At 33.3% G+C, this 23664-nt stretch overlaps 2 protein-coding genes across 4 annotated transcripts; one reads left to right on the top strand and one right to left on the bottom strand.

The window, feature by feature from the left end:
• Nucleotides 1–1741: 1741 nt before the first annotated feature.
• On the top strand, nucleotides 1742–3967 carry LOC148615791 (GLIPR1-like protein 1). The gene is made up of 3 exons (XM_088581701.1): nucleotides 1742–1858; nucleotides 2145–2260; nucleotides 3874–3967. Exons 1-3 carry the CDS (start codon nucleotides 1742–1744, stop codon nucleotides 3935–3937), a joined length of 297 nt encoding a protein of 98 aa, XP_088437827.1. The 3' UTR covers nucleotides 3938–3967.
• A 4289-nt stretch (nucleotides 3968–8256) lies between these two features.
• On the bottom strand, nucleotides 8257–23425 carry LOC148615790 (uncharacterized). Of its 3 annotated transcripts, none has more exons than XM_088582376.1 (4): nucleotides 22909–23425; nucleotides 22473–22626; nucleotides 11085–11164; nucleotides 8257–9962 (listed from the first exon to the last, which is right to left on the bottom strand). In XM_088582376.1, exons 1-4 carry the CDS (start codon nucleotides 23125–23127, stop codon nucleotides 8841–8843), a joined length of 1575 nt encoding a protein of 524 aa, XP_088438502.1. In that variant the 5' UTR covers nucleotides 23128–23425; the 3' UTR covers nucleotides 8257–8840. The 3 variants fall into 3 exon arrangements, with proteins under 3 accessions (XP_088438502.1, XP_088438503.1, XP_088438504.1); XM_088582377.1 differs by having other exon boundaries at nucleotides 23181–23422; XM_088582378.1 differs by having other exon boundaries at nucleotides 23003–23122.
• Between the last annotated feature and the right edge of the window lie 239 nt (nucleotides 23426–23664).

Here is a 23664-nt window from a genome sequence, read left to right as displayed (position 1 = left end):
CATCATAGTTGTGCATTATAAGAGGACATTGTTATTCTCTATTTTTTGTAGGAAATATGATCCTTTGAAAACTATTGACAAAAATTTACGACAAACGTGATGACTTTTCATTCAGAATTGTCATCTTTCCTTTCATCTGTGACAACATCCCTTCGGCACCTGCATATGGAGTGTTCATATCACAACTCATACGTTATGCCAGAGCTTGCCGAAACTACGCAGACTTTTTGTATCGCACTAGAACTCTCACAAATAAGCTTCTGGAACAGGGTCATGTTGCTACAAGATTGAAATCATCACTACAGAAGTTTTCTAGTCGTCATCATGAACTCGTGGATCGTTATGGTGTATCCATCTGCACCATGAAAACTGATTTAATCAACGGGTCAAAATTTTCCTTTCCTCGTTTGTCTACCCTAGACTTGAATTTTTATGAGCAACTCGGCGGGTGTTTCTAGAAAAGCAGAGGACGCTTACCCTACCGGTGCACCTGGTCCATGCTCCCAGTTTTTAGTGAAGTCCGAGTTGCTCATTTACTTTTGTTACTTTGTATGTATGATTTTAGTCACTGTATGTTCTTTGTTGTGTATGTCTGTTTTCCATGTCTGGTCTTTGTCCCTGAATTACATTCTTTTGATAACCGCTATAACCTTGGTTCCCTTGATTACTCTTTTGAACTTAGCTTATCAGCGCAACTCCTCTGAAACTATTGAACCAAATTTTATGACTCGTGGTATATAGCAAAAACACAATACGTAGTTGTGCATATTTTTTACCAGAAAATTTTGATCGCCTATATTTTGTGGGAGTTATGCCCCTTTGAACTTTGAAATTTTATGGATGCTTAAAATCGGACCATTCACTCACAAACCTGACATAAAAGTCCTTTGGATTTTTATTTGTTTTGCGATGGTAGCCAATGTAGTTGTACATTGAATGTACGCTGTTAGAAAATCAGTCATCGCTGAGATCGTAAAAGGTAAACAACCAAACATAACGCACAAAAAAGGGATGTGATAATTAGATTAGAATTATTCAGAAATACTACACAAGTATTTTAGTTTATGTTCCTCATATATTACACGTATCTTGTGAAGAGGATGTCAATTAAAATAATTCAAATGAAAAAAGCAGAACAAGATAACTATTCAAACTGCAGTGAATTATGTACATGATAAACATAATTTTAGCAATGTATTAGTACAAAAGTCTTTATGTTCAAATTAAACTTAAATGTAACTTAAGTGTCGGACCTTGCAAGAGCCAGGCAGACGTGAAACATGGTATGTAAAAAACATCATCTTGATAGTGTAATTTGACTATTTGCACCATCAGAATATTACAAAACAGACAAGATTTTCCCTATCAGGCTGGACCATTGTGACCATCATTGAAATGCACTGAAAATTAACATTTCAAGGGCAGATATCTCTGTGAAAAACCTCATTTTTTAAAAGATATTCTATTGAACAATTGTTGAGCAAATCCAATGATGCAGAGATCAAGTAATGGTCTTTCCAATTAAAGAAAGCCCCCTTAAGTGATATCATATTGTCAGATCGTTGGGGTTTAGAAATGCATGTTTCTGATTTGCCTGATTCTTACACTTACATTTAACTTCTCATTTGCTTTTAGTAAATTTCATTTGTGTTTGTTTAATCAAAATCAATTTAAAAAAACATACAACAGCAACATTGTTCTCTTAAACCATACTATACTTTGTATGATTTGTTTTCTCAATATGCTATCAGTAAGAAACGGCAGCGTTCAAGACGGTATGAACAGATGGCTAGGGGAGAAAGTAAATTACAACTATATGTCAAATTCCTGCAGCAAAACATGTGGTCATTACACTCAAGTAAGTTCTCTGAACAATATCTTTATATTCAGAGTTGTTACAAGTCTGACATATAATCTAATTAACTCATAAGGTGTAATAAGCGCATAAATAAACGTTGGTGGGCAACATCTTAATAGAATTTAAAAGAAACCACATTTTGGAACATTACAAAATACGGTAATAAAATTATGCTTTGCGTAAATAACTGTTATTACTGCCATTGGATGTTTCATAGGGATTGCATTACAGTTAAAAGTCAACATACATTTATGTTACAATGTAATGTTGGTGTATCATATTACAGGCAGTATGGGCTGAAAGTCGATTTATTGGATGTGGTGTGGCGTCTTGTCCTACTATGACTAACTTACCCTCAATCTTCAGGAACACCAACTATTTAGTCTTTAATTACGGGCCTGCGTGAGTACACTAATGTCGATCAATATATCAATATGGCGCACCAAGTCATCATGCAGATAAATTGTTTCTATTTTCTTACCTTCATGACAATAAATTCTTAAATATGTTGTAAACAATCAATCGCCAATATTTCTTAGAACATACAACATTCTAATAACCGACTCTCTCTTCACTAGTACCCTTACGAACAAAACCTTTCACGAAAGAATTTGTGATGACTTCAGTTACAAATTAACGAACTTAATCTACGGATTAGAATGCAACTTATGTGGTCTAGCATATGTCGGTGAAACTCAAGATTAAACAATCCAAATGTGCGGTCACTGTTCGGGAGTTAATACCACCAAATTCCCGACATGTAATCAACATTTGATCAACACATCATTCCATCCTCTCTATGAAAGTAAACGCTATCGTAGAGAAAGAGAGGAATACTAGATACGCAGACTATGTACTGCAATACCTAACAAGTGCAATGACAACATCAAAAGTGTAGGAAACCTTTCGGCAATATAACAGTAATATAAATGTGATGACTTTATTTGACAAAAATCATGCTAAGACGAATAAGGAATCATGGTGAACTTCACTATATACGACCTTAGATCATGAAGTCTTCATAGATAGTGTTCTTCACTTCATATAAAAACCTCTTGGACTTCATCACTTTCGACCTTAACTCTATTCAATATCTTTCAATCTACCACACTCCTTTTAAAAAAAGAGTCTGGACATTCCTGTTTCTGCACGTACCTCGTCATTATACAAAATTGGGGCCATAATTTTGGATATTGGTTTCCACAATCTTTTTGGAATCTTTTATGCAGTTTGTATTAAAGGTCAAAATGACAAAACAATTTTTTCTTCCTTTACTGCCTGCCAACAAAGGTATAGATGCAAATTGTTTGGCAAACATCCTCCCTCACAAAAACGTCACGAACAAAATTCCTCCGTATTTCAATGACAAATCAATATCAATTATTTCATATTCCTATACTGCACTATTGTAGTCAAAATTTTAAGTATCTAAGAGTAATCAAGGGAACCAAGGTTTTAGCGGTAATCAAAAGAATGTAATCCAGGAACAAAGACCCGACATGGAAAACAGACATACACAACAAAGAACATACAGTAACTAAAAGCATACATACAAAGTAACAAAAGTTACGGTGTATCCATCTGCACCATGAGAACTTACTTTTTCAATGGGGCATAGTTTTCCTTTCCTCTTTCGTCAATATTTGACGTGACATTTATGAGCCTCTTGACATGTATTTCTAGAAAAGCAGAGGACGCTTGCCCTACCGATGCATCTGGCCAATGCTCACTTCAAAGTTTTAGTGGAGTCTGAGTTGCTCATTTACTTTTGTTACTTTGTATTATTTTAGTTACTTTATGTTCATTGTTGTGTATGTCTGTTTTCCATGTCTGATTTATCCCTGGATAACATTCTTTTGTTTTCTGCTAGAATATTGGTTCCCTTGGAGAAGTATCAAATATAAAATTTACTTTTCTTTCTTTGCCTAGTGTCTTCAGTGAATATTTTCTTTGTTTAGCGTACATCCAAATGAGGTATACAGATACAGTGCTCTAATATAAATGTTTTTTTACAGAGGCAATATAGTTGGACAGAGACCTTACAAAGAAGGGTCCACACCTTCAAGTAGTTGTAAATGATTTGAGGTATCAAACGGCTATTAAAATCTTTTAAGCTCATACGTTTATTTTTTTTAGAAACAACAGCATTATAACTAATGATATTTCTGTGAATACCAACAAGATAAATAGAAGAATGTAGTTAGGTACACTAGGTTATGATGGCAACCATTACTTATGTAAAAAAAGGACAATTATGCTTCTGTTCATCTTTTATTAATTTTAAAGGCCGAGAAAAATGTGACGGGACTATATGAAAGCGTAATCAAGGGAACCAAGGTTACAGCGGTAATCAAAAGAATGTAATCCAGGGACAAATACCCGACATGGAAAACATACACAACAAAGAACATACAGTAACTAAAATCATACATACAAAGTTACAAAATCAAATTAGCAACTCGGACTCCACTAAAAACTGGGAACATGGACCAGGTGCACCGGTAGGGTAAGCGTCCTCTGCTTTCCTAGAAACACCCGCCGAGTTGCTCATAAAAGTCAAGTCCGGAGTAGACAAACGAGGAAAGGAAAACTATGACCCGTTGATTAAATCAGTTTTCATGGTGCAGATGGATACACCATAATGATCCACGAATTCATGATGACGACCATAAAACTTCTGTAGTGATGACTTCAATCTTGTAGCAACATAACCCTGTTCCAGAAGCCTATTTGTTAGAGCTCTAGCGCGATACAAAAAGTCCGCATAATTTCGGCAAGCTCTGGCATAACGTATGAGTTGTGATATGAACATTCCATATGGGATGTTGCCACAGATGAAAGGAAAGTTGACAATTCTGAATGAAAAGTCATCACGTTTGTCGTAAAGTTTGGTCAATAGTTTTCCTTTACCATCGATTTCTAAGTGTAGGTCAAGATATGAGGCTGACTTAACAGTGTCTGTAATATCCTTTATCTCAAGTTCTTTTAGGTAGATGCGATGTATCAAATCCCCGAAATTAGGATTGATTAAAGATAATACGTCATCTATATAGCGGAAACTGAGATTGAAGAATCTAGCAAAACGATATTCTTTCTTTCTGATCAGATCAGCTATAAAGTCAGCCTCATAAGAGTGAAGGAATAGGTCAGCAAGTAAAGAAGCAAAATGTGTTCACATAGGAATGCCGATCGTTTGTTTAAAAACATGTCCACCACACTGGACAAATATGTTGTCGATTAAAAATTCCAGCATGTTGTAAACATCTTCCTCTGTGTATTTGGAAGATGATTTGGAATTATTTCGTACAAAGTATGAGGAATCTCTACCAAGAACTATATATTTGTATCTAGGTGTACCATCTTTTTTTGGAAAAAACAACGATGTATAATGTTTTTAAGTCGGAATTGTAACTGAGTATGGGAAATAGAAGTATACAGTGTTGATTTTAATGCTATTATATTTAGATAATAGTCTTGAACTGATTGTCTCGAAAAGATCTTTCGAATTTTTCAGGATCCACATTGAATTAATACCACTACTGGAGTAACAAGTGTTGTGGTAAGACTGCAGACCCTCTTTGACAGTTGTAAGTATAGAAGTTAAAAGTTTTGAAAGAGGTTTGGTGGTGCATTTTGCAGATCCAGCTATGAAACGTTGTTTGTACGGATTCTTGTTGAGTTTAGGAATCCAGTACATAGACGGTAAATCACAATCATCGTCCTTGGTAGAGAGACCAAAAGAGGATAGCACAGATTTATGGTTTTTCACAATCTCTTCTTTGGAGAGAGTGGTAGCAGTATAGGTCTTATCACTGCTATTATTTTCTACGTCTACCTCTGATAATAAACATTGGATATAGAACTTTTGCAGACAAAAACAATGTTGTTTTGGGCTTTGTCTGCTGGTACGACAACATATTTGTCATGTATAGTAGACAATGTTTTTGCTACATCGATGTTTTTGAAAACTGATGTAGCCTTGGCACTCATTGACCTACTTAAAACTTTCATTCATTTCAAAATTAAAGACCTCACGGCCTTTAACCACTTTGACAGAGAATCAATGTCTTCCTGTTCTCGTTTTATCCATTTTCTTGCATAGTCCTCGACGGCATCTATAAGAACTTTAAAGTTATAATTCCAATTTATGGAGCGTGGTTCACGCTAAAGTAAAAATTGTCTTGTTAATTAGTCGTACCATTAAGAAATGAGTCTATTCCACAATTTCCAGTCGATTCTAAGAGAAGAATGTGAAATAAGAAGGGCTTGCATTTTGTCGGGTCAGGGGTTGAAAACTCCTAAAGCCCGACGCCCGGGACTAGAAAAAAATGCACCTCGGACTTACCGTTTTTAATGAAATAAGTCCGTCGGGCATGGCAAATCTAAAAAAATAAAAAAATAATTTTTGAAAAGATTTTGTTGTCATTATGTTTCTCGATCTATTCCCTGACCTATAAATAGTTATAACTTTATTTTTAGGATGGATATTCTCTAGATCGATCTATTGATTAGTCATTCTTAAGTCTGAATCACTTCAAATTCAAAGCATATACTTACATATTTCTTGATACTTAAGGAGGCAACTGTACAGTAAAAAATGTAAACCAATTTGTACCATACATAGGACTCGCGCAGCTGTTCAAGTAATATATATTGATGATTAAAGAGAATTTTTACTCAAAGAACTTGTATTAAGGTAATGAGTCAAACAAAACTGGGCCAGTGCTCCGTGAAGTTAAAGACTTCTTTCATTTCAAAATCAAAGTATTTTCTACTTTTAAAGACTTTATCTGAAAAAAAAAACTAAATGCATTAGTATTGCATTGGTTGCACACAGTAGCCTTTAGTCATAACTCGTGCATTAATACAGAATTAAGCTTTTGGTTTCTGATACTGGCTAAGCCTAAGGTGTCAATTGTACAAACATTTAAATTTGAATTATTCTTATATAATTATTTCTTGATATTCATACACTAACGTTGGATTTGAATACACATTGCAAACGTCAAAGTTTAAACTAGTGCAATATGGAATCGTATTGCCCACTCACTTCCGATTACATACAAAATTTTCTTTCTGTACAATAGATAATACATTTACAGAATGACATCTGACCTCTGTATGCCGGAACTATTATAGTTGCTATGAAAGCGGGAGGCTTGCCACAAATCATTGTAAAACCCACCATTTCACTTTGAAATGTCTACCAAGTCAGGAACATAATGATTTCTTTATTTTCCAGCTTATTCTTGAATTTGACAGTTCATACATTTTTTTTAATTTCCATCCTATTTGTGATTATTAGTTCGGTAATTTTGTTATAACCCTTTTTCTGCTTATGTCTGCGTTACTTATTGGTCAGTTATCAATATAGCACAAACGTAAAAGTATGTTTTAAAAGATCCCAGATGTTTTAAAAAGTAATAACTAGGCTTTTCAGTCGAAAATTTGTCACTATGGGGAACACACACTGCCCATTACTTTTGATACCTCACAACATTGAAAAAAAAAACATTCATTCTTGACTTGACATAACAATTACATTATATGCATGTTGTTCAACCTTTAAAGAAAGGCTTGAATTTAATATTGATAATTTGACAGATTCAATTGTTATTTGTATTGAAATTCAACATCTAATAGATGTTAAAAATGTACAACTGCCGAAATTAAAAATGAGATTTACTATATAAATTTTTGGTGACAGTGAAATTGATTCGTTACTTAATACAACTTTGTAATATATTTTGTCGTAGGGATGACCTTATATATTTTGTTTTACTAGGTGATCAGAATATTTTTTTTCATTTGGGCCCATTTAAAGTTTTGTCATCATCCACAAAATACGTACATTCATTCATTTGAACTGATACACCTTGAATCATCATCTGATGGCCTATTCACGTAATATTTATTTCAAATGCATCATATCTTCAAGAATATTATAACAATGATATAGATACTGTTCATATAAATATTAAAATGTCCATAAAAGGTAATCAAGGGAATCAAGATTCCTGCGGGAATCAAAAGAATGTAATCCAGGACAAAGACCAGATATGAAAGAGTAATCAAGGAAACCAAGATTCCAGCGGAAAACAAAAGAATGTAACACAAGGACAAATACCAGACACGGAAGACAGACAATCACAACGAAGAACATTAAGTAACTAAAATAATACATAAAGAGTAACAAAAGTAAATGAGCAACTCAGACTCCAATAAATATCTTTTGATTTTCGCTAGAATCTTGGTTCCCTTGATTACACTTTAATGCAATTTAAACAAATTCGTACAGCTCCTACGTAGATAAAACTTCCCATTGACACCACTTACCATCTCCAATCACAGAAGTGCAATTCTACTTTTAGTTATAGAAAATCTCTAATTCCATAGAATCACCTCTGCATGTTTCTTTATTACATTAACGACAATATTATATCTATGACTTCTCAACATCTGAACTTTTAGATAGAAACTGAATATATTTTATGTGAAGAAAACGGTAAATCGATGTCGAAATTTACGATTCCCATCCCCATTCATCCACCCATATACCATAAAAACTGTCACCCTTACAAGAATACATCATAAACATCATCAAAACAAATGCTTTAGTTAAATAAAAACGAAATCGATTTGAAATATTTTTTAAATGTAACAAATAAAAACTGGTTTTAATCTGAATGGCCCATCTCGGCAAAAACTCAATAGAAAGACTAGAGTAGATAATAAGTTAAATCATTTTGTATCCATTGCACTTGAGTTTACAGGTTTAGCAGCTTAAAGTTACTTACCGGATAAGTTTATATTATAAATTTAAAAAGTAAACCTTTTGACGTAATAATACTACCTAAGATAGCGATGGTTAATCTTCTGTGAGCAATAATATACAAAAACAAGTGAAACACTTTATCACACTGCCTTACTCTCCTGATCAAGACGGGTGTTAGGTGAAATATAACACTTAGCACATAATGTTTTATACTGTAAAATATTTCATCTGTTTTACATTTGAAGTTTTTCTACCAAACAGTGTTGGAGGAGAGCAATCATATCCGAATAATCGACAATCAGGTCCCAAAATTTTCCTCAGTTTATACAAGTCTTCTTTTGAAATCAGACTATATGCTTCAATCATTGACTCTGTTCTTTGATTTTTTATTTGATTTAAATCGTATGGAGCTTCAATAGCCTTTCTAGTAGCTTCATGAAAATGTTCTAATGTCATCTGTTTTTCTGTGAATTCAGGACTAAATGGGAACGATTCTTGTATAGGAATTAAGCCACGCATTTGTAAGTCTCTCCAGGAACGGACACTTGCATTATAAAATGACATACAACGAACTATCTTCTTTTTCATGCTAAACAATCTTCTCCCTTTTCCTAGAGCTCTGTCCAATGCAGTTTCAGATTCAAAGTCATTAAATGTGACATTAGTTCCAAATTGCTGGTTCCAAACTCCAAGAAGAAACATAACGTCCTCTTTCATGTGTTCCAATTTTCCAATGAAGTCATATGGAATCTGACAGGGCTTACAATGCTCATACATAGGTGTGAAATGGCGGTCCGTATGTCTGTGATCTTCCTCAGAATAAATGATATATTTTACGAATTCAGGAAATGTTACGTCATGTCCACATTGAAGCGTTCGTTTATCTGCATTTTGTCTTATTTTTGATACAATAAATCTTCCTGTCATGTGCCAATACAAAGTATTAGGATTGAATAATTTGTCAATATAACCCGAAAATACTCGTGAGTATGGCTCCCGGACGAACATAAACTTATCAGAGGATTGGATTATCGAATGTAACTCGGCAAACCCAATATCTCTTTTCTGACTTTTAAGTCTTTTAAATTGAGGTTTAGTTTTAGGAATATTACTGCTTTTAAATATTGAAGTTAAAAGTTTGCGTAGAAAGGTTGACCCAACCTTCTGTATTTGACAATAAACTATGTTGTGGTTTTGGTCAATATGAATATTGTGCATGACTTCATTATCAGAAGAATCATCTTGATAGCTTATGGACCTGTTTGCACATGACTCCCGTAAATGAAGAACACGTGATGCATAATTCTCACTTGTCAACACCTGATATTTCTGAAAGGAAAAAGTTTTAATATATGTATGGACAATAAAACAAGCGTTTTTGACATTTATTTTCTATTTTGTTTCAAATTGTTACAAATTGATATACAATCCTTTCCATAATTAAGGGACTTGGTGAATATCTTCAGAAAGAATTAACAAAAATGAAATAATCATTACATAAGGTTATAAACTGGCTTGTTAACAGCAAAAATACTGTAATAATTGAAAATGAAATGTACATTGGACGCGTGAAAATACGAAATCTTAATCTATACTGAACTAGTTTAATACCGAACAATTTTGTGAAAGAATGCTATCAGACAAGATTTTCTAACTTATTTCTCTTTTCGAACAGTAGCCTTATATCGCTCAAAAGATCTCTGCCTAAATATAACCATAAATAGAAATATTATAACCGTCATTTATATAATCACAAATCAAATTTATAGGCGGTCCTGAGAATAAACTATGGCAAATAAGAACAGTGGATTTTTTTTTCTTGTACGTTATTTAGTTTTTGTTCTTCCGTTAACATTAGTCTATGTTGCTGGAGAAAAATATGATTATAAATAATTAAACAGATGAAAGTTGTTATTTATAAAATATACACAATAAAATGAAAACAGTCAATCTATTTTCATTAAACATATTGAACACTGTGTACTACATTAAAACCCTAGATTTATACTACGAGGAGGAAATGAGCCGCTCAACGAATGCCGCTCAGCTGGCCGAGTGGTCTAGGGCGCTGGACTTTGTGCAGGCGGTGTTGCCAAAAATCTAACAGAGGTACGAGTTCGAGTCCCGCGGAGGGAACGACCAAAAAAATTTCGTACAGTGATTTCTAAGGCAAATTTGTTTTCTCCATACAAAATGTTTACTACCTCCTCATTATGCGAACAAAACGTTTTTATGCAACGTATTTTTTGCTAAACGAAATTGAGTATTTGGCCATGAATTCAGTTTCCTATGTCAGTGTCTCCGGTTTTGAATAATTCTTTTTTTATAATACACTTTAAATTCATTTGCTTTAAATGCTGATGATTAGAAGTTATTTCTTGGGATATGTTCACTGCAGCATATCTATATTTGCGATAAGCAAAAATCTTTATTATATACCAATCAACATACCAATGATCCCTCCATCAAAACATCTGGATTCAACCTCATAAAATTTGTAGTTAATCTTTCATATGGAAGGTACACTTTATCTAAAAAATCAAACATTTCAACTTCAAATATTTTTTTTTATTCTAGCGAATTCTGATTTCAAGTTACCTAATTGCACTACAAAAAATAAGCACTGTGTTCATAAATTGTAATGTCAATAACAAGTACAATATTTATAAAAGTTTCTCGTTTCTTACTGTTTATGCTATGCCAAGTTTCTTGTCTATCACCTTCTCTAAATTAAATTAGAGCAGGAGGTGGACGAAAAACTGGGTATAGTATAAACAGCATTACATAACAAGCAGACATGTCTGGGAACACACATAAAAACTGGGCGTAGTATAAACAGCATTACATAACAAGCAGACATGTCTGAGAACACACATAATAACTCAAATATGGAAACAAAATGATTTAATGATATTTTTGTGATAAAAAATAAACCCTGGTCCCAAGGGCCTGTAATTTTGTCGAATGAAATGCGAGTTTGCTCGCTCCATCTTTAACTCATCATGGGTGTCACGTGTTGTCAAAGCGACTCTGTCAGAATAAGACAAAATCATTCAGCAGGTTGCCACTTATGGTTATTTAAAAACCAGCAAGGACAATTGCAATAATATGATGAAGGTGAAACATTTTAAGGCTCCCGAAGAAACATTACTAAAAAACAACTTTGATAATTTTTGTCAGCTCTGATATTTTATACTTATAACCTTCAAGTATGGCAAATTTTGTAATGATATATATATTTGTGCTAAAGCATTTTACTGATTGTCGCGGTCTGATATGTCTATTGGGCGATATGTCTGGCATTCATAAGGAATTATTGGTTGTCATGGTCCGAAATGTCTTTGGGTCGAATTGTCAGGCACTGGTTAACATTATGGTTCTTATATCTGCAAAACATCTTCAAAGATTTCTTTTGTTGCATTTAGTTATGCTTCATTCTGTTCATTTTGTATAATTAAATTATGTTTTTTTAACGATTTGATTCATTTTATCGAATAGATTCGTTTCGATTCTTTCTTTTATCGATTACTTTCGTTTCGTTTTGGTTCGTTTTCGTTTCGCAATTTTTATGACCCAAGAATTATGGGTGATATTGATTACGTAATTTTCGTAAACATCTGGACGCCATACTGCAGACTATAAGGCCAACCCTATCTTGGAAAATCTATTATTCGATTTGTATTTAATTATCGAAACTAGCAAATATTTTCCGAGACTGGTTTGGCTCTCAATCGCACATTTACAAGTATACGCAAATGAAGCTGCCATTATGCTGTTTTTCAGCTCCTGAAAATGCAGGTACAAACCGGATATTGATGCTTTTTCTTGCCATAAGTATACAGAACGAAGTTGATAATACAACCATATAAACAGACACAGACTTCCGGTTTAATCATAACGTGCGTGTATAATTGAATGTGAGATATGTCGTTAAACCTGTAGGGTGAATGCGAAATACTTATATGGTATCAGTTGTGGTTTAAAGAAATTTATATAAAAAAAGAAAGATATTATAAATTGAACGTGTGTATGCATTTATTTAAAAGTTCTGAGAAATAGTGTTTTCTGAATCTGGATTGCACAGAAAAGAGGGTGGTGATCCTATTTCGGGTTACGAAAAGATATTTTTAAAATTTCTTCTTAAAATATAAAGTAAAACTTAACCACCCATGTTCATTTAAAAGAGCAAAAATGTTCAACTGAAGCATATACACTGCAGTTTAACAATGCATGGGGAACGGGATAGCATGTAGTACGAATTTCCTCTGGCCCTGCAACTCTCCTCTTTTTTATTTGGATATTATCCAAATAAAAAAGAGGAGGGTTGCAGGGTCAGAGGAAATTCGTACAAGATAGCATGATATCGCCACCGATGATCTTACCCTAGACTTCTCTGTGGCCATGCCAGTGACATACCGAAGAAGTATCCCTTCAACCAAATCAATTAACACAGATTGATTTTTAATACTGAGAAGCAATACTATAGAGAAATGAAGGCTCTTTGACTTACGGAAGTATTAAACCAATGATTTCAGAATCAATAATTTACGGTTGTCCGCTGGTATACCAGGTAGATGGTTAAGTCGCTAATATTGTTCGCGAATTCTTGCACTCATAATTTCTGCATTTAATATTCACTTTGATTTGTAGTTACACAATTTGAATTTATGTAATATTACCCAGTTTCCCATTCAAACACAGGCGTTACAATTGATTATATACAGGTCATATATATATATCAAGACACCGATATCTATATATAGTCATTCGGGTCATAACGGTTACGAAAGAGTACGCAAAAATATCAAGGGAACCAAGATTTTAGCAGAAGTCTCCCGATTTTAGAGCATATCGCATTTGTACCATTTCGGATGTTTAAAGAATGCCAAAATCAGTGACAGTGAATATTTGACGATTAGCTACTTTGAAGACTTCAGTCTTTGATTTCAACCTGTTATAACAATTTAACTAACTTGTGATAACAACTCAGCTTACTCGTTATACTTGGCTAACTTGTGATAACAACTCGGCTTACTCGTTATACTTGGCTAACTTGTGATAACAACTCGGCTTACTCGTTATACTTGGCTAACTTGTGATATAGACTGTAAATGCTTTTTTTCATTACTGTACTGTTTGTATTTGTATTTATGACAAATGTTATTCTTTGAATTACATTCTGTACATCGTGACGGCATTGTAAGCACCAACACTGACAAGTATATACATGTAAATGATAATACTTTTCATTCTATGACTCAAATCATAGAACGCGTCAACATAAGAACAAACAAAAGCAAAAACAAAAATCTACCATACCGAAAAAAACACAGGCAAGGCAAATGCATATTTCATGACAAAAGCACACGAAAAATTCTCCTTCGACATCATGCGGCGGTCTCATAATATTGGTTATCACAAGTTAGCTAAGTTGTTATAACAAGTTAAATAATCTACCTAGTATACCAACGGGCTTTTATAAAATTGTAATGTGTCTCAGCTTGACTAGCGTGTCGCTGATTTTTTATTATTATTATTTTTTTTCCAAATTTAAGAAGTGCGATGAACGATTCCAAATGAGTTGAATTCACATAATTTGCTGTACATGCAGTGATACCTGAATCCATAATCTTTTTTTTTCCTCGGAACATACACACGTGATCAATGTTATTTGATTAATTAACGAAAGTACTATGGATGACAGAAAATAAGATTTCGTCGTTTCATATTGATTATTCACAGGAATAAAGAAAGTAACCACGTGGATGTAAGCAAATAGAATTACCCACAACTTGGAATGTCTTTACTGTAATACAAATTTTATAACGTTTCATTTTTTCTTTAATTTTTTATGGTTTTTTTTATTTGGTCTGTTTTCCGAATCAAAACAATTGCTCGCTATTATGATGTCAAGTACAACATTAAAACTAAACAGGAAATCGATAACGGTAAGATCAGCCAATATACACCAATGTGGACAGAAATGAACATTAATATTTTCTCAACAGTCAACTTTTTGAGCGGCTGTCCATATGAAAACCAAGGCAGTTAGTGGCACATGCCAAATTTTGTTTTCAAAACATTTTGGTCTAATTTTAGATCAGAAACTCGTGTTTCCTAAAAAATGAATGTTTTGTAATTTACTGAAATGATAAAAAAAAAATAAATAAATTACATAAAAAGAGCTAACAACCAAAATGTGAAACAAATTTCTGATCTGTTAAAAATTTCACTGATTTGTTAGGTAACTTTGAACATATACTCAATCACCCATTTATGGTACAGAAAAAAAAAAAACATGTTCTTCCCGACATGATTATTGATTAACACTATATATAACAATAAAGTTGAAAAAGATAGCACTTCCCATAACTCCGTTACTTATTGACACCTTTGCCTGTTCCAAAGAAAACTTTTTGAAAATGTGATTGACTTAAAGAAGTGATCTCCTTATTACTTTTTTATATGATAATTATGTTCGCGCAGTTCGCACAACGGTCAATCAAATAGCGATTTGACCCTACAATTCGATTTGTCCCATGCGCAAATTTTGTGCATTCCTCAATAAAACTCATCGACATTTTTACCCAGTTCGTACTACATAGGGCCATACATAGCGGGTAATACCTTATCTACGGAGGTAGCCCTTTGGTAAGGGACACAACTCTTACAAGTCATTGGAACGTTTGTATTCAGAATTTGACATCAATCTCATGAAAACATCAAAGTAACTTGGGCTGATTTCATTTGTTCCAAATGAAAGCTTGATAGGCTTTTGTGATATTGGATATGACACAATGACGACTTCTTGTTGGATATATTGCCCTTGAGAGGCGAAAAATCATGTGTTTGGCACTTTTCAGTCAATATCATGAAGACTGTAATATATAGAAAGAAACTTTCAATTGATGGAATTATCCTCATGGTAATTCCTAACAATGTCTTTTTAGTCAAAATTGCCGGACAACTCCTTGTTAGAGTTATTACTCTTGAAAGGCAAAAATTAAACCAGATGAGCGATTTAGGATCCTGGGAGCTTCTTGTTTAGTAGTTGAAAAAGGGGGGGGGTGAACATTTTCCCATATTTAGAAAGGGGTCAGTTCAGTCCGTCCAGTGTTAATTTATATTTTGCCGGCCCATCCACGGAGATAAATAATGCCGTGCTCATTGGTGTCTTTTAACTTTCCCTTACATGTGTATGTAAGATATTACTTCAGAAAAAATTACATTTCATGTTCATTTTATCATCCATTTCATGTTCATCGTCTGAATATAGCTGAAATATTGCTGCTCGGACGTTAAACCCCCAACGAACAAACAAACAAACAAACAAACAAACAGAAAAAATTACAGGATTTTAAAAGCTTTTTAGCTATTGATATTACTTTGTAGTTGGAACATATAGAGAAGTCGGGAGAGAAGGGACATTTTTGTAAGCAAAATGGATAGAAATAAAAAAAAATTAATGGTACATTATTTTCGAGTGAAAAAATAGGCAGGGAAGGCAATTAGAAACAAACATCTACTAGAAATTCGCATTGCATGACTATTTATAAGGAATCGATCCATACCAAATTTTTTTATTAGATGTTTTATGAAAATCACTGCCTGTGTGATTTTGTGATTTTTTTTTCAATTCAAGTTTTGAACACCCTCAACCTGACATGCACATTATCATACTCGCATTGATCTAACTACTTGCACAATGCCATTATTTTTTTTAAAATCTTTCTCTCAAATATTCTTTAAAAACTGATTGATTTTTCTACATGTATGATATTTATGTACTTGATTTCATTGCTTTTCTTCATCGATATCATTCAAATTATGTAACATGTAACTACATGAATTAATAGTACCGGCAAAATAATGCAATTTTATATTCGTATTACTGGAAGTCGAATTTGCTTTTTGGAGTCTAGGGAATTGATAACAAAAAAAGTCTTAAAAACTCAACACAAAAATATTGAACACTGAAAATGAGAGTATGAACCCAGTGATGAGTCCCTTTCACAAATGCCTTTGCTGTATACCCTACAATGTTTTTTTTATTTATTTATTCCAGTGTCAGATCGAGTATTAATGACCATGAAGATATATTGCTTCAACAGATTTATAAATTAAAGCTTGCTAAAAACTTACATATATGTTTTCCGATCTTTAAGTTTCTCTTCCTTCTTTCCCTTAAATATTTAAAATGTCAGACAAAGGAAAAATTATGAGAAGTCAGAATTGTACATATACAGTTTCGTTTTAGAGTTATGGGATTTTCCTACGGATTTTGTATTCAATGTAATCCTTAATTGCTACCCATTTGGATTCTATTTTAAATCTTTTGTCCTGATTAGAAACAACACACTAACTTAAAAAATATATATTCGTTCCTGAGCATAACAACAAAGTAAAACATCCAAATTCAAGCAGGCAATAAAAATCAACAAAAGCCTTTGATATCGGGCATGTTATACACTCTGCCATATGAATGATTCACACGTGAAGGATAATGTTTTTTATTGAAAAAATACATGATTATTATCTTTTTTCCAAATGTGCATTTAATTGTGAATTACGTTACGGTGTCTCTTGCATCTGTTAATGGTTGTAACAAACTTTCCATATTCTTAATTTACGCACACCAATGTCAGTCATAAATGACCCTTAAACATATTTTTTCACATCCTTGGTAAAGCACAAGTCCACGAATTACGTTACGGTAATTTCTTTTAAACGGATAAAAAAACACTGTTCTCTGAACAAATTAACTATAAATCATTATTAATCACATCGCCTATCATACGAGCATCTTTAGAAAGGAAGTTGTGACGCGGGAACAATTGTAAAGGCGTTCCTGATGTAAACATTCCCTCTAGTCGTAGGTGTCCTTAATTTCTGTCAAGTGCAATTATTTAGATATTATTAATTTTCAGTTTAATTTAACTTAGAAACGGGGAATAGATGTACTGGTAAGATGTAATGACAATATGATATTGTTGTGTATGATATATAAAAATCAAGCATTGGTATATATTACGGTGTAACGTAATTCACAACATTGTAACGTAATTCACCAGTTCATAAACTGGTTATTTTGATTACAGAAAATGGTTTTACATGACAACTTGTCGTGATAAACATTAGATAGGGATCACTTGAAAACATGGAATATATATTAAAATCAAGCATCACTACAATACAATATTTGATAATGCAGCTTTAAGCATATACCAACGATCAATTTCAATTTCTCAGCTATATATCTTTAAACAATCATAGTTTCGGGGATCTGATACATCGCATCTACCCCAAAAAACTTCAGATAAAGGATACCACGGACACTGTAAAGTCAGCCTCATATCTTGACCTACACGTAGAGATCGAAGGTAAATGAAAACTATTGACTAAACTTTACGACAAACCTGATGACTTTTCATAAAGAATTGTCAACTTTTCATTAAATATGAGGCAACATCCCATCAGCACATGAGTATAGAATTTTTCATATCACAACTAATACGTTATACCAAAGCTTGCCGCAACTACGTAGACTTTGAATCGCACCAGACTTCTTACAGTTAGGCTTCTGCAACAGGGTTATGTTACTATGAAATAGAAGTCATCACTACAGAGTCCGAGTTGCTCATTTACTTTTGTTACTTAGTATGTATTATCTTAGTTACTTTATGTTAATTGTTGTGTTTGTTTGTTTTCCGTGTCCGGTCTTTGTCCCTGGATTACATTCTTCTGATTTCCGCTAGAATCTTGGTTCCCTAGCTTGATTTCTCTTTCAAGTGACGTTACAATATCAGCGAAAAGTTGTTTCTGTTGATTACGTTACATTTTAGTTTTGACTAGTTTTAGTTTATAATTATTTCTGCTAGAGGATTATTCGTTGATCAAACGTATTATGTTTTGAAAGTATACCAGAAATATTTGTTATAATATGTTAAACAATTGATCGAACCAATTGTTCCATTATCATTCCCTTACATGCCACTAAAGACTTCTGTGCCACTAAAGACTTCATGTGGCGTATATAAAAGTGACAGAGTAATCAATGGAACCAAGGTTATAGCGGTAATCAAAAGAATGTAATCCAGGGACAAAGACTAGACATGGAAAACAGACATACACAACAAAGAACATAAAGTAACTAAAATCAGATCAGCTATAAAGTCAGCCTCATAAGAGTGAAGGAAAAGGTCAGCAAGTAAAGAAGCACAATTTGTTCACATTCGAATGCCGACCGTTTGTTGAAAAACACGTCCACCACACTGGACAAATATGTTGTCGATTAATTCCAGCATTTTGTAAACATCTTCTTCTGTATATTTGGAAGATGATTTGGAATTATTTGTTACAAAGAATGAGGAATCTCTACCAAGAACTATATATTTGTATCTAGGTTTACCATCTTTTTTGGAAAAAAAACCAACGATGTACAATGTTTTTAAGTCGGGATTTTAACTGAGTATGGGGAATAGAAGTATACAGTTTTGAAAAATCATAGATTTTAATGCTATTATATTCAGATAATAGTCTTGAACTGATTGTCTCGAAAAGATCTTTCGAATTTTTCAGGATCCATATTGAATGAATACCACTACGGGAGTAACAAGTATTGTGGTAGGACTGTAGACCCTCTTTGACAGTTGTGAGTATAGAAGTTAAAAGTTCTGAAAGAAGTCTGGTGGTACATTTTGCAAATCCAGCTATGAAACGTTGTTTGTATGAATTCTTGTGGAGTTTAGGAATCCAGTACATAGACGGTAAATCACAATCATCGTCCTTGGTAGAGAGACCAAAACAGGATATCACAGATTTATGGTTTTCCACAATCTCTTCTTTCGAGAGTGTGGTAGTAGTAGAGGTCTTATCACTGCTATTATTGTCTATGTCTACTCTGATAATAAACATTGGATGTAAATTTTTTGCAGACAAAAGCAATATTGTATTGGGTTTTGTCTGCTGGTACGACAACATATTTGTCATGTATAGTAGGGAATGTTTTTGCTACATCGGGGTCTTTGAAAAACGATGTAGCCTTGGCACTTATTAACCTACTTAAAACTTTCATTCATTTCAAAATTAAAGACATCACGGCCTTTAACCACTCTGACAGAGAATCAATGTATTCTGGTTCTCGTTTTATCCATTTTCGTGCATAGTCCTTGATGGCATCCATAAGAACTTTAAAGTTATAATTCCAATTTATGGAGCGTGGTTCACGGTACTTGGGACCTTTAGAAAGGATATTAAGCAGAGATTCGTTTTCGATGATGGTCAAATCTCCTGTAACGACGTGACCAGAAGGACCATATTTGAATTGAGACTTTTTGCAAGAACAGTCAGGTGGTTTAGCCTTGAAGTCCTCAATATCCAGGTTCTGCAATAGCCTTTTATAATCGAAAATTTTGGTAACGTTTTTGTGATGGAGGATGTTAGCCAAATTAATTGCATCTATACCATTGTTGACAAAAGGTAATGGAAGAAATGATCGTTTTTCTTCATCTTGACTTTTCACACAAACTGGTTTAAAGAGTCTGTGGAAACCAATAACCAAAATGATGGCAACAAGTCTGTATAATGATGAGTTGGGGTCAGAAACAGAAGTGTCAAGACTTGTTTTGTAAAGAGAGTGTAGTAAAGTGAGAGGTATAGAATAAAGTTTGGTTCTAATGTGATGAAGTCCAAGAGGTTTTTGTATGAAAGGAAGGAGACCATCTATGGAGACATCATGTAATTTAGGTGACGTATAGTGGCGATGGCCATGACTCCTTTCCCGTCTTGGATTTTCGACAAACTTAACAGATATGATTTTTTTTTCTAATATTACTTGCAAAAATATTGCAATTAGTTGTTTTTCGTGTTTAACCTTCCAATTCTGCCATATGTTCCAATTAAGGCATGAGAAAGCCTTGGATTACAAATTATATTGTTATATGTGAATTACGTTACAAAGTCGGTCATTCCCGTTAAGCTAATTATAAACATTCCAATGGGATTTGAACGCACAATTGTTTTCCATGTATCATCTAAAAGATGTATGAATGGAAATAGGTTGCTAAATTGGCCTTCATTTTTTTGCTACTTGTGTTTCCAAAGAATAATAAAGGAAACTTGTTTTCAATTTCATTTTGTTTTATTATTTTTTTTACTATATGTTATAAAATATACAGCATCTTAAGGTAGTAGACCTGGGGTAAGGGAGGTAATCCAAATTGAAAGGATTTAAGTCACTAGAGCATTTGAATGACTCCTAATATGCAAGCTTCAAAGTGATACTGATGTTAATGGGAAATAACTCCAAGAACGGGTTCAACTTCTAGAACAAAGATGCCAGCCCCAGTAACTGTGCTCTTTTGAAGTATTGATTAAATGTTTCAAGTGGGTATATTGAGGAATATACTTTATTATGTGGGGAAACGTTTGAAATGATACCTTTTAGGGCAAACCAAGATTCATTTTGATACAATATTAAAATTGAAATATGAAATGATCTTTGTTATGAATATGAGACAGTATGGCTAACCAATAACATTGCCAGTTTTTATAACTCCTTAACCTTTTAGAGTTAAAAAAAATATACATTTGCTTTAATTCCTTATAAGACTTGTTCAGCATATGACTGTATCCAGTATTGAACTACGTTTAGCAAGTTAGTCCCTTTGCGCAGAAGTATAAATATTTGTGTGACATTAATTTGCAACAGTAGTTGACCCAAGCTGTGTCCGGCAATGCTCTTACATCAAAATAAGTCATCATAATTTTATATTTGGTAACCTTGTTGAATATTAATATGATTTTAGCCATAATGATTAATTATCCAAAAAAAATATTTCAATGCTTTACCTTACTATCATTAAAACATTAAAAAAAACTGCACGATGAATTTTTCTGGAAATTTGTTTATTGATTCCCATATGAATAGACCATATAATATCAGTTTTGTACGAAAATTGAATTATGAATTTTAGGCAAAATAGGTTTTTATATAAGCCAATCGCTGAAAATGACCCCCTTTTTGTTATTTTTGTAAATTAAAAGCCTAGTATCTCTTCTATAAAATGGAGAGAATAGAATTGGATATTAATTCTGATATGTAAATCCTTTTGAAGTGTATTTGACTTAATATTCAGTTATTTATTTAAATATGTTGTCAAAATGACCCTAAAATACCAGATATGGTTCAGTTTGGCTAATGATTCAGATTTAAAAAAATAGCAATATTTTAGTCTTCATTGTTCAGAATCTGCAAGGTGAATTTTCTTATAAATTTGACAAATGATGCGCCACAGTTAGTTTAATATCATGTACAAATTTGAAGAAAATTGAATTATGGGAAAATTTTGGGGATACCCCAGGTCTACTTCCTTAAAAAGGTAACTATTTCTGAACAAAATATGTGTTCCGTGTTGTGAATTTATTATTTATCTATCGAATGATGTCATTTGAAGCGCAATTTTGAATAACTGTGTGATGAAACTATTATTATTCAACATAGGTGTCCAGAAGTAACGTAATTCACTACCAAAATACACTGGGCATGCTCAAAATTTCGTACAGGACATAAATCAACTTATCGAGAGCTATCTAATGCGTTTTCTTGCAATTCAAACTTAATTTTTGTAATTAATTATTTGCATTGTTTTCAGTGTTCAAAATTTCCGTCCCTATTGGGGCACTTTAACTGAATTTGAATGAATTTACACACCACTACAGATGGAAGTTCTTCATTAAATCTGACGGAAAACAAAATAAATGCCACGCCCAAAGTTAATACATCACGAATCATAAAATGCATGCAACACTTTGTACCATACTTAATTAACTTGGTCTTACCTGTTAGTGTTGACAGGATAGCTACTGTTATTAAGCACATCGTTACAAGTACGGACAGTACCCAGGCTATTTTGTTTTTTTCTAAGAACATTCTATATGCTGATATATATATTATTCGGCTAAAATATATAAACCTTATACAAGCTGTTTCACTCTGTAAAAATAAAAACATAAAGTTTAGGAACAGTATCCAAATCTGATTATGTTAGTAAAGTTATTGATTTTATAATTTACCAATGTATGCAGAGGTAATCTGTCCTTAACCAGAAATTATTCATACACTAATACTATAATTGATGACATTCACACATTTGGTCACATTTACTCCATGTATACAATGACACTTCATTCCATTCGTGTGTTATTCCGATGTGGAATATTACTGCATTATAAAAGAATAAAATGCTAGTAGATTTTAAGATTTATACAGTCTTACTTTGTAATGCATAGATACTTGTGCGTATAATATATAACAAGGAAAACTACGGATGTTGTTACTCTTCAAACGATTGCTTTTCTCAATAACATACATGTATGTAAACTTGTACGTAATTTTAACAATGTTAACAATGATATTTCTAGCGAATCTGTAAGGACTGAGGCGTTTACAGGTCCCGGTTTCATAGTGTGAAGCGTTTACAGGTCCCGGTTTCATGGCGTATGGCGTTTATAAGTCCCGGATTCATGGCGTGAGACTTTAACAGATACCGGTTTCATTGAGTGAGGTGTTCACGGGTCCCGGTTTCATGGAATGAGGCGTTTACAGGTCCCGGTTTCATTAAGAATCTCTAGAAGAGACTTTCCTAAAATTCTTCCACAAATCCAATTTCGACAACCAAAATCACTTGAAACCACAGGGGCTTGTTCAAACTATCTAACTTCAGTCCAGCAATATGTAGCCCCATTAGTATATAACCTTCACAAGGTTGATTCAGCAATCACGTGACGAATGATGAATCTAATGAATAAAACAGAGACGGATCCAGGATTTGAGTTTTTTTTTTTTTTTTATTTTTTTTTTGGGGGGGGGGGCGTTAATTGAATTAAATGCCATGCAAAGCAAGGCAAAAAATATTATGGGATGAAACGTGTGGTGAAAAATTTTTTTCTTACCGATTTAGGGGGGTGCGTACGCCCGGTACGCCAGTCCTTGGATCCGCGCCTGTAAACACAGGTATCACAATCAAATACT

The sequence above is a fragment of the Perna viridis genome, chromosome 5, assembly GCF_037379345.1.
Source record: "Perna viridis isolate PV_CMFRI_1.1 ecotype Kerala chromosome 5, ASM3737934v1, whole genome shotgun sequence".
NCBI lineage: Eukaryota > Metazoa > Mollusca > Bivalvia > Mytilida > Mytilidae > Perna > Perna viridis.
Note: the sequence above shows the minus strand (reverse complement) of the source record. Positions and strands in the feature narration are given on the sequence as shown.

Excerpts from the sequence above, each read along its gene's own strand:
- LOC148615791 (XM_088581701.1), top strand. The coding sequence starts at position 1,742 with ATGCTATCAGTAAGAAACGGCAGCGTTCAAGACGGTATGAACAGATGG. Across the intron at positions 1,859-2,144 it reads CATGTGGTCATTACACTCAA|GCAGTATGGGCTGAAAGTCG; the intron begins GTAAGTTCTCTG and ends ATCATATTACAG. Across the intron at positions 2,261-3,873 it reads GTCTTTAATTACGGGCCTGC|AGGCAATATAGTTGGACAGA; the intron begins GTGAGTACACTA and ends GTTTTTTTACAG.
- LOC148615790 (XM_088582376.1), bottom strand. The coding sequence starts at position 23,127 with ATGAAACCGGGACCTGTAAACGCTTCACACTATGAAACCGGGACCTGT. Across the intron at positions 11,165-22,472 it reads TATCCTGTCAACACTAACAG|ATAAAGTGTACCTTCCATAT; the intron begins GTAAGACCAAGT and ends TTGATTTTTTAG. Across the intron at positions 9,963-11,084 it reads TTTTGATGGAGGGATCATTG|AAATATCAGGTGTTGACAAG; the intron begins GTATGTTGATTG and ends TTTTCCTTTCAG.